Source organism: Berghia stephanieae, chromosome 13 (assembly GCF_034508935.2).
Source record: "Berghia stephanieae isolate SIO BIC M18660-M18661 chromosome 13, UCSD_Bste_1.3, whole genome shotgun sequence".
NCBI classification, from domain to species: Eukaryota; Metazoa; Mollusca; class Gastropoda; order Nudibranchia; family Aeolidiidae; genus Berghia; species Berghia stephanieae.
In genome coordinates, this window is record NC_088372.1 from 29,238,964 (window position 1) to 29,253,963 (window position 15,000).

Genomic DNA, 15,000 nt, shown 5'->3' on the forward strand with positions numbered 1-15,000 from the left:
TTATAGATAGGCTCACGCGCATGCACACTCACTCACAAATTCACAACAAACACACATGCATGCACATCTACTTCACACTTAATAATAAATTCATTATTTAACGATTAATTCTCTAGATATCATACATCTGTTTAAAAAGCTACACATGTTATTCTTATAACAGGAATGGAGCGAGACCTTTTTGTCAGAAGGGATAGAGATTAAATAAACAAAACAAAACAAACAAAAAAAGAAGAAATATCAGATTTACTATCTAAGCATCCCAGGAAACGTAAGACAAATGGGACTGGTTTTAAGTAGAGAAGAGAAGTATATTTCAAGATTAAAACCATCAATGTGCTTAGTGTGTTATCACATAAAAGTCCCAGACAGACACAAGCACAGGATCCCACTAGAAGGAACACACTTAAATGCTTACAAAATATAATAACAAAATAATAAATAAATTCCCTTCATTCATCCCCAAGGGGAATTTTTTCTTTAGGATCTATTCCAAGGTAAGACTGGGGAATAACCCCCGCGTCAGCCGCAGTGGGACTCCTCAAAGTGAGCTAAGGCTAGGTAGGTGACTTGCTCAAGACCCACACAGCGGGACGGGTAGTCGAACTCGGTACCTTTCGGGTACGAAGCCAAGACCGTACCGATGAGACACGCTGTCCCATTCAAAACCAGAAAAAAAAACCCTTTAACATAACATATCATAGTAAGAGTTGCTAAGGTCAAAGGGCCTCAAACTCCTGTAAATAAAATGAAAGGTTCAGGTAAAAAAAATCCCTTTTAAAAGTATAAAACAGAGAGATGATTTACAAAGAAAAACATTTAATTTTAGCAACAGTCAGTCATATTTCAATATAGATAGAACGAAGTCGACGTCACTCAGGTCTTTGTTATTGCTTTTTTTGCCATCCGTGTTTATGAGTAATTCTCACTAAACTGTATTAACCAGACTATAAACGTTAATTGTTACACATCATTTTGTGTGTTGGTCCGTTATACTTCCGGATGGCAATGTTGTGAGTTTCTTAGCCAAGCGCATACCATCTATAGGTAAACTGAATTTGAGCACGAAATGAAAACGTTGCTGCTTGAAGCTCAATGAACTGAAATCATAATAATAAAAGGAATAAAAGCTTAGAATTTATTTACAGACACATTTCAATAGTATGGACGTGTCGGGTCTCCCCTTTGTCAAAAAAACACAATGAGTGAGGCACTGAGATAGGAGGATGGCGCTGAACACGGCTGTAATATCCGGTAGCTCAGTTGGTAGAGCACTCACTTCACACGCAAAGGGATTAAGATCAATCCATTTTATTCCGACACCCCCCCCCCCTCCCCCTCTGTCCACTGAGCAGTAAATGGGTAGCGGGGACTACTAGATCTGTCGGAAAACACTTTGCGAAAGATAGACTTGCGTCCTATCCAAAATATAGCAATCAATTGCTATTGTCCGTTTCACGCTGTAGAAACCGGGATAAACTCCGGCTCCATGACTCTTAATAATAATAATAATAATAAATGGCATTTATATAGAGCTTTACCCCGTTGTCACAGGCTCTAAGCGCTTTACAGTGATATAAAACAAAACATATTACAGTGAGACAAGTGTGAAGGAAACGTGATACGAATTCAATTTAACAACAACAAAATATGAAAATATTATTGCAACATTATGACGTAAAAAGATGAAACTTTAAGCGAGATTTGAACGTTGTCAACGAATCCGAGCATCTCACGTGTGACGGGAGAGAGTTCCAAAAATGGGGGGCCGAAAATTGAAAAGACTGTTCACCTATTTTACGCAATGGCTTAGGTTTGACAAGGATTGATTGGTCACTGCTTGACCTCAAGACTCTGAAGGACTTTCTGTTATATGTTAGGACCATGAAGCAATGATGGAACGAGGTGTGAATCATACGTCATTTACAGATCATTTTAAAGGTCTTAGTGCGGCTATGTGGTATACAGGTATGACATTCGATTTTGGATCGGAAGGTCCTGGGTTCGAGCCTCGTCGGCGCGTAGTTAGTTGATTCATTGGAAAAGGCTCTTTACTCACATTCCCCCGCCGTACTCAGGTGTAAAATGAGTACCTGACTGTCAACACCGTTGTTTCTGTCGAAAAAAACGTGTAATATCGCCTAACAGGCGTCATGTCTCCCTCTACATGTTGCGTGTTGCTATTGATCAGGGACCCTTTGTAAATCGCTTGAGCGCGTTTAGTGGATATTGCTCTATATAAAAGCTCAAGTTTTTTGTTGACCCTGTTTGTGCGGTATGTGGTCTAGTGGTAGAACACTCGCCTTGGAACCGGAAGGTCCAAGGTTCGAATCAAACTCTGAGCGACACATAGTTGAGTCCTTGGTAAGTGATCTTTACCCACATCCTCTCACTGTACTCAGGTGTAAAATGAGTAGGCCTGGTCGTTAACAGCATTATCTTTGACGGAGGAAAAAAATTAATATCGCCTAACAGGTGTCATGTATCTTCCTAAATATTAGATATTGCTGTTGGCTAAGGATTCCTTGTAAAGCGCTTGACTATATTTAATGGTTATTGCGCATATAAAATTCAAGGATAATATTTTGTATCCAAAAAAAGTAAGTAAGATTAATTTTATTTTAGTTATTCTTTTAGCGTATTTTTGTCATTTGATCGCAATGGTAAGAAATGTGAGCGCTTGGCTTAGAAAGGGGTAAGTTTATAAAGTAAAAATTCTGTTTCGAGTCCTCAGCGTGCTTATAGTCGGATTGTGCTTGTAGCCGAAGTGCTTATAAACGGAGATAACTGTAATATAATTATTTTCCCGAAAAATACAACGTTTCTTGCAGTTATATGTATTACACTCGATTTTGGTGAGATGATGTGAGTACAAAGGCAGTGGCCGGAAGCTTCTCGTCCATTGTACGGCTATGTGGTCTTGCGGTACGACACTCGAAATGCCCTTGGTTCGAGCCTCGCTCGGCGCACAGTTGAGTCCACGGAAAACGCTCTTTACTCACATTCTCTCACGTCACTCAGGTGTAAAATGAGTACCTGGCCGTTGTCAACAGCATTGTCTCTGTCAAAAAAAAGAGTGTTATATGCCTCGTTCTATATGTTAAATGTTGTTGTTGGCCAGGGACCCCTTGTAAAGTGCTTTGAACACGTTTAGTTGATATCGCGCTATATAAAAGCTCAGAAAAGTAGAAAACGGTAAGGGCTGCCTGAAGCCGGTGATCGTAAAATACTATATATAAGCTCAATTTTTGTTTTCATTGTACCTTGATGATAAAGTGGGGGGGGGGGGGGGGGGGGGTGGTCACTACCGATTGCTTGCTACACTTTAAATTGAACGTTAGTCTGTCGCAATGCACTTTCCGACAGATCTAACCGATCCAGCTACTTAATCACTGCTGTGGAGATAGTGGGGATTAGAAAAGAGCTTTTTTATATAGCGCAATATCCACTTAACGTGCTCAAAGCGCTTAACAAGGGGTCCCTGGTCAACAGCATCACTTAACATGTAAGGCGAGACATGACGCCTGTTAGGCGATATTACAATTTTTTCGGACATATACAACGCTGTTAACGGCCAGGTATTCATTTTACACATGAGTACGGTGAGAGAATGTGAGTAAAGAGCCTTTTCCAAGGACTCAATTGTACATCGAGCGAGGCTCAAACCCAGGACCTTCCGATCCGAAAGAAAAGAAAATCTCGACTTCGCTAAGGATTCTTTGCGTATGAAGCGAGTGCTCTAACAACTGAGCTCTTGGGACCAACAAAGTAGATACGTCCGTATCATTAAATTTGTCTTTCAAATGAAATTGGTGCTTTTGTTCCATTTAAGCATTGCTGTAGATAGAATGCGCTTGGCTAAGAAGCTCACAACATTGCCATCCGGAAGTATAAATGACTAACACACAAAACTGTGTATAACCACGAACGTTTATAGTCTTGTTAATACAGTTTAGTGAGAATTACTCATAAACGCGGATGGCAAAAAAAAAACAACAAAAAAAAAACAACAAACAAAAAACAAACAAAACAATAACAAAGACCCGAGTGACGTCATCTTCGTTCTATCAATCGATTGAGATAGGGGGTCCCGATAGCTCAGTTGGTAGAGCACTCGCTTCACACGTGATCGATCTCGGGTGCAGTCGAGATTTTTTCTGACCCCCCTGTTCACCCAGCAGTGAATGGGTAGCTGGGTCTGTTAGATTTGGCGGAAAGTGCTTTGCGATAGACTAGCGTCGTATCCTAAGGGTAGCAAGCAATTGCTTTTGTGCGTTTCACACTATAGATACCGGGATAAACTCCGGCTCCATGGGCCCAATGACTCTGAAGGACTACTTAAACTTACATATTGATTAAGGGCACATTGCAAATTTAGGGCTAACCCACTGAGACTGACTCCGACGACCCGGCACTGCCGTCCTCTGCCGTCTTCCGGATGAAGACGTCGGGCACGGAAAATGCTAAGAATAAAGAGAAGAGCCGCCAGACCTACCCATACAAAGCTCGAAAAAAATCGACAGAGGACGTCAGGTGATTGATATGGGTAGGTCTAGCGGCTCTTCTCTTTATTCTTAGTATTTTGCCCGACGTCGTTATCCGGAAGACGGCAGAGGACAGAGTCAGTCTCCGGTGTGGGTTGACAAATCCCTTTGAAATTTTAGTACTTCCCGATCATATGGATACCTTTCATTTCCTCACACGACCATTGCCATACAATGTGTTACATACAATAGATGTCTATAGCAAAAAGCAACACATCAATTGATTCTAACTTGTAGGAATGGATTACACACAAGGCAATGGGCATGGTCTACATTACATTTCCATGTGCTCGAGATCATTGGTCACATTGCGAAATGTGCTCAAAGTGACCCACATAGTGAAAAGTGTTCACAGTTTTTGAACTATCTAACATCACGATTGGTCATTTTGTTCAGCTTGACGCATGAGTATATTTACAACGTTCATAAACAAAGCAGTGTGTTTACATTTGTTCAGAAATGTCCAATCGTTGGACAGCAACAAATCAGGTGATTGATGACTTGATTGGACGAAAAAAATGGATATAGATCACTCCCATTCGGGATGACCTTCATAAAAACCGGTATTTCCCGATTTTACGGACTCTCTTCGTTTTCGCACACGACCATTCATTATTATCATAAATGTTTGTTGCAGAGGATGTTCAAAACATCAACCGGCAAATCAAGTCTATCGATCTATCTTTTTAGGAAATTGAGAGATCATAATCAAATACGCATACAGCACGCGATGGACTTTTATCTTTTTCTCATTCCTGTCAGTTTCCATTCGCGTAACTCGCCTGGGTGACCAACATTTTGTGCGTGCTGTGACCCTATTTCATTCCAAAGACACCCTCCACCTTCACCTCACCCTCCACCTCCAAAAAAAAAAAAAAGATAAAGAAATTATGTTGCACTTTGTTGGGGCTGTGAGATCATTCCACAGATATGAATTTGTTAAGAAATTGATGCGATTTTCTTCTATATTTTTGTTTGTTTTGTTTTTATTTTTGTTTGTGTGTGTGTGTGTGTGTATGTGTGTGTGTGTGTTGTTGTTTTTTTTATGTGTTTTTTGGGATTATTTAACCAGTTGACTGTCGAACTCTGGAAAGACAAGTATAGATAGAACGAAATTGACGTCACTCAGGTCTTTGTTATTGCTTCTTGCCATCCGCGTTTATGAGTAATTCTCCCTAAACTGAATTAACCAGACTATCGTTTAAGGTTACACATAGTTTTGTGTGTTGGTTCGTTATACTTCCGGATGGCAATGTTGTGAGCTTCTAAGCCAAGCGCACACTATATATATAGATAGTTTGAAGTTGACGTCACTCAGGTCTTTGTTATTGCTTTTTGCCATCCGCGTTTATGAATAATTCTCACTCAACTAAATTAACCAGACTATAAACGTTCAAGGTTACACAGAGTTTTGTGTGTTGGTCCGACATACTTCCGGATGGCAATGTTGTGAGCTTCTTAGCCAAGCGCATACTATCTAGATATTTTAAAATGTGGCCAAATCCTCGACCTTCAAATATCGATCGTTCCATCGATTTAAACGACCCTGACCTAGGCAAAATCACTGAAACATAAGACGACTTAAAGAAAGACTTCTTTTGAAGGAAGCGTTTTATAGCCAAATTTTTAGATTAAAAAAAAAAAAGCTTTATATCACTACGAATTGCTTGCTACTCTATAGATTGAACGCAAGTCTATCGCAAAGCACTTTCCGACAGATCTAACCGATCCAGCTACTTAATCACTGCTGGGCAGGCAGTGGGGATTAGAAAAGAGCTTTTTTATATGGAGCAATATCCACTAAACGCTCAAAGCGCTTTACAAGGGGTCCCTGGTCAACAGCAACATTTAACATGTAGGACGGGACATGCCGCCTGTTAGACGATATTACAATTTTTTCGGACAGAGCCAACGCTGTTAACGGTTAGGTACTCATTTTACACCTGAACAGTACGGTGAGAGAATGTGAGTAAAGAGCCTTTTCCAAGGACTCAACTATGCGCCGAGCGCGAGGCTCGAACCCAGGACATTTCCGATCCGAAAGCGAGTGTCATACCACAAGACCACATAGCCGTACAAATACATGTTTTTCCAGAGTACGGCAGTCAACTGGTTGAAGTGATCGAGGTTTAACCCTCTCCTTACCAACCATAGGAAAATCGTCACATTCGTTACGATCCAGCCAGTACTTTTATCATTCAGATTTCTTTTGTAAATCATACAATTTAAAGAGAAATGTTTTATTATAGATAGCTATAAAAACGTGACAATGTGTTGTAGAGTTAATTTTAATGATCAATATCATGCATAGAATGTATTTTGTCCCTTTTCTGTTTGAGTAAGAAAAAACTATGTTTGTGTGGGGTGATTGTGAAATTTTTGGGAAAATTCTGAAAGGCTGCCTCTATTCTCACCTCCCCCCCCCCCCCCCCCAGGCCGATTGGATTACCGAAAAAAACGTCGCCGGCTTTTTGCGATTTGGATTTGATTGATTTTTTTTTTTTAAATTGTGCAACTTGTGACAAGAAACTTAACAAATTACTGCATTACAACCTTGGGATTAAACATACAACAATTGTGGACTACTTTTTATACTATTATGAAGACTAGCATCCCGGGGGTGAGAATAGTCACTTAGATTCTGAAAATGGCTGGTAAGGAAAGGGTTAAGGCCATGACGTAACTATAGTACTCTAGTCGGCCATGGTTAAGGCGAATCACTTAAAATATGAAACCTTCCGATCGTCTCAAAGGCTACCGTATTATATCAAAAAGCGATCTGAGAGTAAGTAGTCCATCAGAGCCAATGATTCATTGGGCCCATAGAGCCGGAGTACATCCCGGTTTCTATAGATAGTATGCGCTTGGCTATGAAGCTCATAACATTGCCATCCGGAAGTATAACGGACCAACACACAAAACTGTGTGTATCCATGAACATTTATAGTCGGGTTAATACAGTTCAGTGAGCATTACTCATAAACGCGGATGGCAAAAAACAATAACAAAGACCTGAGTGACGTCATCTTCGAACTATCTATAGCGTGAAATGGACAATAACAATGGCTTGCTATCCTTTGGGTAGGACGTTAGTCTATCGCAAAGTACTTTTCGCCAAATCTAACATACTCAGCTACCCATTCATTGCTGGGTGGAGGGAGGGGTCAGAAAATAAAATCTCGACTGCACCCGGGATCGATCTCGGTCCCTTTGCGCTTGAAGCGTGTGCTCTACCAATTGAGCTATCGGGACCCCCGATTTTCTCCATAGTTCTTTATTTTACTATATTTTGTCACGGGTAACAAAATTACCCCCCCCCCCCCCTTTTTTTTTCGACGTACGATTACAAAACCTATCAATCTCGCATTCAATAAAACATCAGAAGTTAACCCAATTTTTATATCCTTGACTAAAAAGTCTATTTTTAGCATCGACATTACTGTGACATTAATGCCGATTTGAGGCCAATGGATCACGTAAATTTCTTTCAGTCTTTTTGAGCCATTATCCGGGTTTCTATAACGTAAAATAGACAATAACAATTGCTTGCTACCCTTTGGAAGCTAGTCTAATCGTTAAGTACTAAACACCAGGTCAAGCAGACCCTGCTACCTTATAGATAGACCGAAGTTGACGTCACTCGGGTCTTTGTTATTGTTTTTTGTCATCCACGTTTATGAGTAATTCTCACTTAACTGTATTATCCAGACAATAAAAGTTCATGGTAACACAGAGTGTTGTGTGTTTGTCCGTTATACTTCCGGGTGGCAATTTTGTGAGCTTCTTAGCCAAGCGCATACTATCTATAGCTGCTGGGTGGAGGGTAAGAAGAAATATCGACATCACCACAGGTAGATAACCACGCCTCTCGGACAATCGTCATAATGTAAACAATGGTAGTGATTGTTAGACACAGCAAACTACACAGGTTTTACTATCGATGGTATGTGTCTAAATAAAATATCCACTGTTCAACCGCTTGGTCAATAGATCTAACACAGAAAATTATGTATAAATGTAACTGTTTAAAATCTGATCGAGAAAATCGTGTGATAACTAGTCACCCATTTGACGGTATAAAAACAATAACAATGATCAGAGAGAGGTCGATTTCATTCACGTACTGTTTATAAACAGCCAAATATGTTTGTCAGAGCACGTGTGGAGGTGTGTCACAAATTTTAAGTTTTGATTGGTCAAAAATCTACTGGTTAATTGTTCTGGGGGCCTTTGCGTGTGAATCGAGTGCTCTATCTACTGAGCTATCGTGACCCCCGGTTAGGCGTAAGTGGTCACATAGATAGTATGACACTCGGCTTTTAGCGTGTAGATCAAAATAAGTTCGAATCCAGCTGTGGGTGTCGCAAATGCTATTCACTCACATTTCCTCACTGTATTCGGGTGTAAAATGAGTACCCGGCCGGTAACAACGTTATCCGTGTTGAAATAAAATTATGGTAGCGCCACACTGATCTCTTGTCTTGTTCGTCAGTTCAAACATAAAGCGTTAAGAGCACATTAATTGGCTATTCAACTATATAGAAGCTCATGGTTTGACTTGGATGATTGGACGGACACAGATAGAAATATACACAAATAAATACACATGCAAACAAATTCCAACCTTTTACATCAAAAGCCAAAGATTCAGATACAAGCCACTCTTGAAACAGGTTTCAAGCCCATTTTAAAGACTATAATGATCATAGAAGTAATAATTGCTTGCCATTCTTTGGATAAGACGTTAAAAAAAGAAGACAACCCCCCCCCCCCAATTAATCTTTTATATAGTGAAATAGCTACTTAAGGGCTCAAAGGGCTTTACAAGGAGTCCATAGCCAACAGCGATACTTAATACACAGGACGAGACATGACGCCTATATGGCGATTTTGAATTTTTTTTTTTCCGACAGAGACAACGCTGTTAACGGCCAGGTACTCGTTTTACACCTGAGAACGGTGAGAGAATAGAGAGTAAAGAACATTTTCCAAGGACTCAACCATGCACCGCTCAGCAGCGGACTCGAACCCAGGGCCTTCCAAATGCGAGTGTCTACCATTAGACCACATAGCCACACGTTAGTTTTCATTATCAGGTTAATTATATCATTATAGATAGTATGCGCTTGGCTAAGAAGTTCACAACATTGCCATCCGGAAATATAGCGGACTAAGACACAAAACTGTGTGTAACCATGATCGTTAAAAGTCTGGTTAACACCGTTCAGTGAGATGTACTCATAAACGCGGATGGCAAAAAACAATAATAAAGACCTGAGTGACGTCATCTTCTAACTATCTATTGATAGTATGCAGATGACGTCACTCAGGTCTTTGTTATTGTTTTTTGCCATCCGCGTTTATGAGTAATGCTCATTGAACTGTATTAACCCGACTTAAACGTTCATGGATACACACCGTTTTGTGTGTTGGTCCATTATACTTCCGGATGGCAATGTTATGAGCTTCTTAGCCAAGTGCATACTATCTATAGATAGAATGCGCTTGGCCAAGGAGTTCACAACATTGCCATCCGGAAGTATAAAGGACCAACACACAAACTCTGTGTAACCATGAACTTTCATAGTCTGGTTAATACAGTTTAGTGAGAACAACTCACAAACGCGGATGGCAAAAACAATAACAAAGGCCTGAGTGACGTCATCTGCATACTATCTATAGATAGAATGCGCTTGTCCAAGGAGTTCACAACATTGCCATCCGGAAGTATAACGGACCAACACACAAACTCTGTGTAACCATGAACTTTTATAGTCTGGTTAATACAGTTTAGTGAGAACAACTCACAAACGCGGATGGCAAAAACAATAACAAAGGCCTGAGTGACGTCATCTGCATACTATCTATACAGTTTAGTGAGAATCACTCACAAACGCGGATGGCAAAATACAATAACAAAGGCTTAAATGACGTCATCTTCGTTCTATCTATATCAAAATGTAAACAGTCGCTCGAGTTATGTGGGAAATGGTTAATATCGTAATGGTTAATATAATAATATACCCATCTATCTTATACAGAAATGGGGGGAGAAAGAAAGTGGAAGTAAATGGGACTCCGGAGGGGAAAAAATGCCATGCCGTTACTCACCAAGAACGATAACTAATGTCATCTTAATTGTTTTCATCTTGGCCCTCGGAATGACTCCTCTTGAACTGGCGTTTCCTTCCCTGAAGTGAGCGTTGTTTATAGCCACGTAGCTCTGCCCGCCTAGGATAAACAACACATATCAAATTGTTATCGAATCAATTAAACGAGGTGTGTCAAGTTTCATATCTTATCATCATCAATAAAATAATATTCATCTGGGCGATATGAGATAAATAATATAAAAATAAATAGAATTATCTTTATCCATCCCATAGGGGAAATTTGTCTCTAGGGTCTATTCCAAGGGAAGGCTGGAATAATAACCCAGGCGTCATCCGCAATGCAGCGCCGCAAATTGAATTGAGCTCAAGGCCACACAGCGCAGCGGGCGGGCGATCGAACTCGGTACCTTTCGGGTACGAAGCAAGGACCGTACCGCTGAGTCACGCTGCCCCCCCCCCCCCCCCCCCCCCCCCATGAGATGAGCTGAAAACTAGGATCATGGCTGTAATAGCTACTTAAAATTTTTGTGTGTGGTAAAATTGGCACGTAAAATAAGCGCTTCAATACGCGGTATGTGGTCTGGTAGTATGACACTCACTCGCCTTTGGATCCAAAAGTAATGGTTGAGTCCTTGGAAAAGACTCTTTACTTACATTCCTTCACCGTATTCAAGTGTAAAATGAGTACACGGCCATTTAATTTTTTTAAATTAAAAAATTGAGCTTTATATAGAGCAATATCCACTAAATGTGCGCAAAGCGCTTTACAAGGGGTCCCTGGTCAACAGCAACATTTAACATGAAGGACGAGACATGACGCCTGTTAGGCGTTGTCTCTGTACAAAAATAAAGTAATATCGCCTAACGGGCGTCATGTTTTGCCCTACTATTTACGCCTTTCCTTACCAGTCATAGGAAAATCGTCACATTCGTTACGATGCAACCAACAATTTTCTTTTTCATTCTGATTTCATTTGTGCATCACAAAATTTAAAGAAAAAAAATGTTAAACTATAAAAACTGGACACTGTGTTGTGAATCTCATTTTGCTATACAATATTATTATCTATAGAATGGGGTTGTTGCTTTTCTATTTGAGCAAGATAAATCTATGTTTTTTAAAGTGTTGGTGTGAAAATTCGAGAAAATTAATTTCCGGAAATTGCTGGTAAGGAGAGAGTTAAATGTTGCTGTTGGCCAGGGACCCCATGTAAAGCGCATTGAGACGTTTAGTGGATATTTCTCAATATAAAAGCTAATTTTAAAAAATAACTCTTCATCCCTACATAACAAGGAAATAACAAGGATTTTATCAGGCACCAAACCGTCATTGTATAACCATTTATCAACTAAGACATTTGTTTTTTTGTTATGATAAGGGTTAATTCCCGAAACATTCATATTGTTTATATTGTTAAATTTTTATATGTTGCTAATTCAATGCTTCATCTGACCTCCGTCCATAGAAAATCTAAACGTTAAAAAATAGAGTTGGGGGTTAAAAAGATTCCGTATAGCCCTTGTTAAATTTTTCCACTAGAATAAATGGCAAATTTAAACGTTACAAAACTAATTTTTACGGATTGATATACGACTAACGTGCAAACCTTATTTAAAAAACAAAACAAAATTAAGACTCAAATGGTTATTAATTAAATCTCTAGGGCATAATGATCGGTCATCATTTGATGTTGGGAATGGCCATCTGGTCACCCTGTTGCCAGATTCATTTACGCGCACACACAGAATGTATTACCCTACCGATTTTGATTATTGATGATGGCTCAAAAGATTCGTCTTGATCTATGTGCTATGTTGGTTCCCACAATGCAGAAGTAATAATAAGATGAGTGCATGAGATGGGTAATGTATTTCGGGTTATCCGCTAATGTATCAAAAAATGTATAGATAGAATGCGCTTGGCCTATGAGTTCACAACATTGCCATCCGGAAGTATAACGGACCAACACAGAAACTCTGTGTAACCATGAACTTTTATAGTCTGGTTAATACAGTTTAGTGAGAACAACTCACAAACGCGGATGGCAAAAACAATAACAAAGGCCTGAGTGACGTCATCTTCGAACTATCTATACACTACAGGCCTATGTGCTTCATCGGTGAGTGAGTTGAGCAGTTCTCTTGAGGATAAAAACCGCCTCTCCTCACTTTTTATCCAACGTCATATTTCACATGAATAACAATGTGAAGTTGAATGTAAGCTTCAGTTTGATATACGATTACGAGAACAGATAAAATGGACGTTTCGGGATTCCCCTTTATCAACAAAACAGGATTAATGAAACACTACAAAAACACTATCTCATTCGTCTGTAGTGTTTCCATCATCCGGTTTTGTTGATAAAGGGGAAACCCGAAAAGTCCATTTTTTCTGTTTTCCTAAATTAAATTGAAGCTTTCATTCAATTTCACGTTGTTATTTATGTCTTCAAGCTTCGTAAAGCAGAATTTACATTGCCTTATCAATGGAACACATTGAAATAAAGAACTAAACATTTATTGGGACCAACAAGACGTGTCGACTTTGTGAGTGTTGACTTTATGCGGATTCAACTGTATCAGAAACCAAATAGACCTATCTTATTGACACACACAAGCACACACACACACACACACACACACACACACACAAACATTATTTGTTTCTCTTCACAATGATTGGTTCTCGAAGTTAACAATAAGTATTACCATTGTGGCTGGGATATCACTATCTAGGTGTCAAAATCTATTTTTGATTCAACGCATTGAAATAAAGAACAAAACATTTGGGGCCAACGAGAGGTGTTGACTTTGTGAGTGTTGACAATTTTTTTGTTTCTCTTCACATGAATGGTTCTCGAAGTTAACACTAAGAATTACCATTGTCGTTTGGATATCACTACGCCGGATTAAACCGGATGCGTGATGGAGAAATAATGTTTGTTTTTTTGGGTTTTTTTTTGTTTTGTTTTGTTTTTGTTTTTTGTTATTATTTTTGATGTTGTTGTTTTTTTTCGCCGATACACTAGAATTAAATCCAGGCATATTTCATAACTGTATCCTATTTACAATTTAAAGAGCAAAAAAAATAAATATAAAAGGCGATAATTTTACTTTAAAATAGTAAACATCTGGCGGTTGATATGGGTAACAAGCGACTGTATTAGACAACACACAAACAATAGAAAATCTATCACAGGTGCAGTCGAGTTTGGCTTTTTAAAATTCCCTCCTCCACACACACACACACACACACACACACACACACACACACAGACACACATTTTTTTCTCTTACCAAAGAGCCTGTAGGTAACGATTGTTATGTTACCAAGAGCTCTCACTTCCCGCTTTTGGTGAAGCCACGCATCTTCCGTCTTCTACTCGTATTTTCTTCATTGTGTCAGTAAGCCTAGCGCGCTTGATACACGCGGAGCACACCCACCTCGCTGTCTCGACTGGCACGCGACAATAGCATTGCGGTTAAGAGAAGTGAGAGCTCTTGGTAACTACGTTACCCTACACACTCTTTGCTCTTACCAATGATTGGTTCTCGAAGTGAACAAAAAGAATTTTACCATTGTGGTTGGGATATCACCCTCTACAAGAATCTATGTCAAAATCTATTTTCGATTAAACCAGATGCCTGCTGGAGAATTTTTTTTTCTCCAAAGGATAAAGGGGACGTCTCGTTTGTTTGTTTGTTTTTGTGGTATTTTTGTCTTTGTTTTTTTTTTGTATTTGATGTTGTTGTTGTTTTCTTTAGCTGATACGCTATACTATAAACCAGGCATATTTCATCACTATATTCTATCTACAATTTTAAAAGCAGAAAAAATGGCTACATTTTTAATGTTAAAATACTCGTGAACATCGGGTGGTTGGTAACAAGCGACTGTATCAGACAACAGACAAAAATAGGGAATAATATATCACGAGTGCAGTCCAGTTTGGCCTTCTTAAAATTCCCTCCTCCGTTCCCCCCCCCCCCCCCCCCCCCCCCACACACATACACATGTCCACCCAGCAGTGATTGAGTAGCTGAGTAAACCAGCGTCCTGCCCAAAGGTTAGCAAGCCGCTAATATTACTGTCCATTTAACGCTATAGAATGTAGAATCGAATCTGGATTTTCACAGTTCTGACAGACTAACTTTGAAGCTGAAGAAAGCAAAGTCATGTCGACATCCGGACATAACTCACAATTGAAATAAAGAACTAAACAATTGGGACCAACAAGACGTGTTTACTTTGTGAATGGTGACTTTATGCAGATTCAACTGTATCAGAAACCAAATAAACCTATTTTATTGACACACACACACACACACACACACACACACAC

At 39.5% G+C, this 15,000-nt stretch overlaps 1 protein-coding gene across 1 annotated transcript in view; it reads right to left on the minus strand.

The window, feature by feature from the left end:
• The window catches only part of LOC144958699 (cardioacceleratory peptide receptor-like), a 200,765-nt gene that overhangs the window by 7,275 nt on the left and 178,490 nt on the right, over positions 1–15,000 (minus strand). Inside the window, exon 7 of the mRNA XM_078890842.1 lies at positions 10,656–10,775. Within this exon, the coding sequence (XP_078746968.1) occupies positions 10,656–10,775 (120 nt within the window). The remainder of the gene's footprint in view (positions 1–10,655; positions 10,776–15,000) is intronic.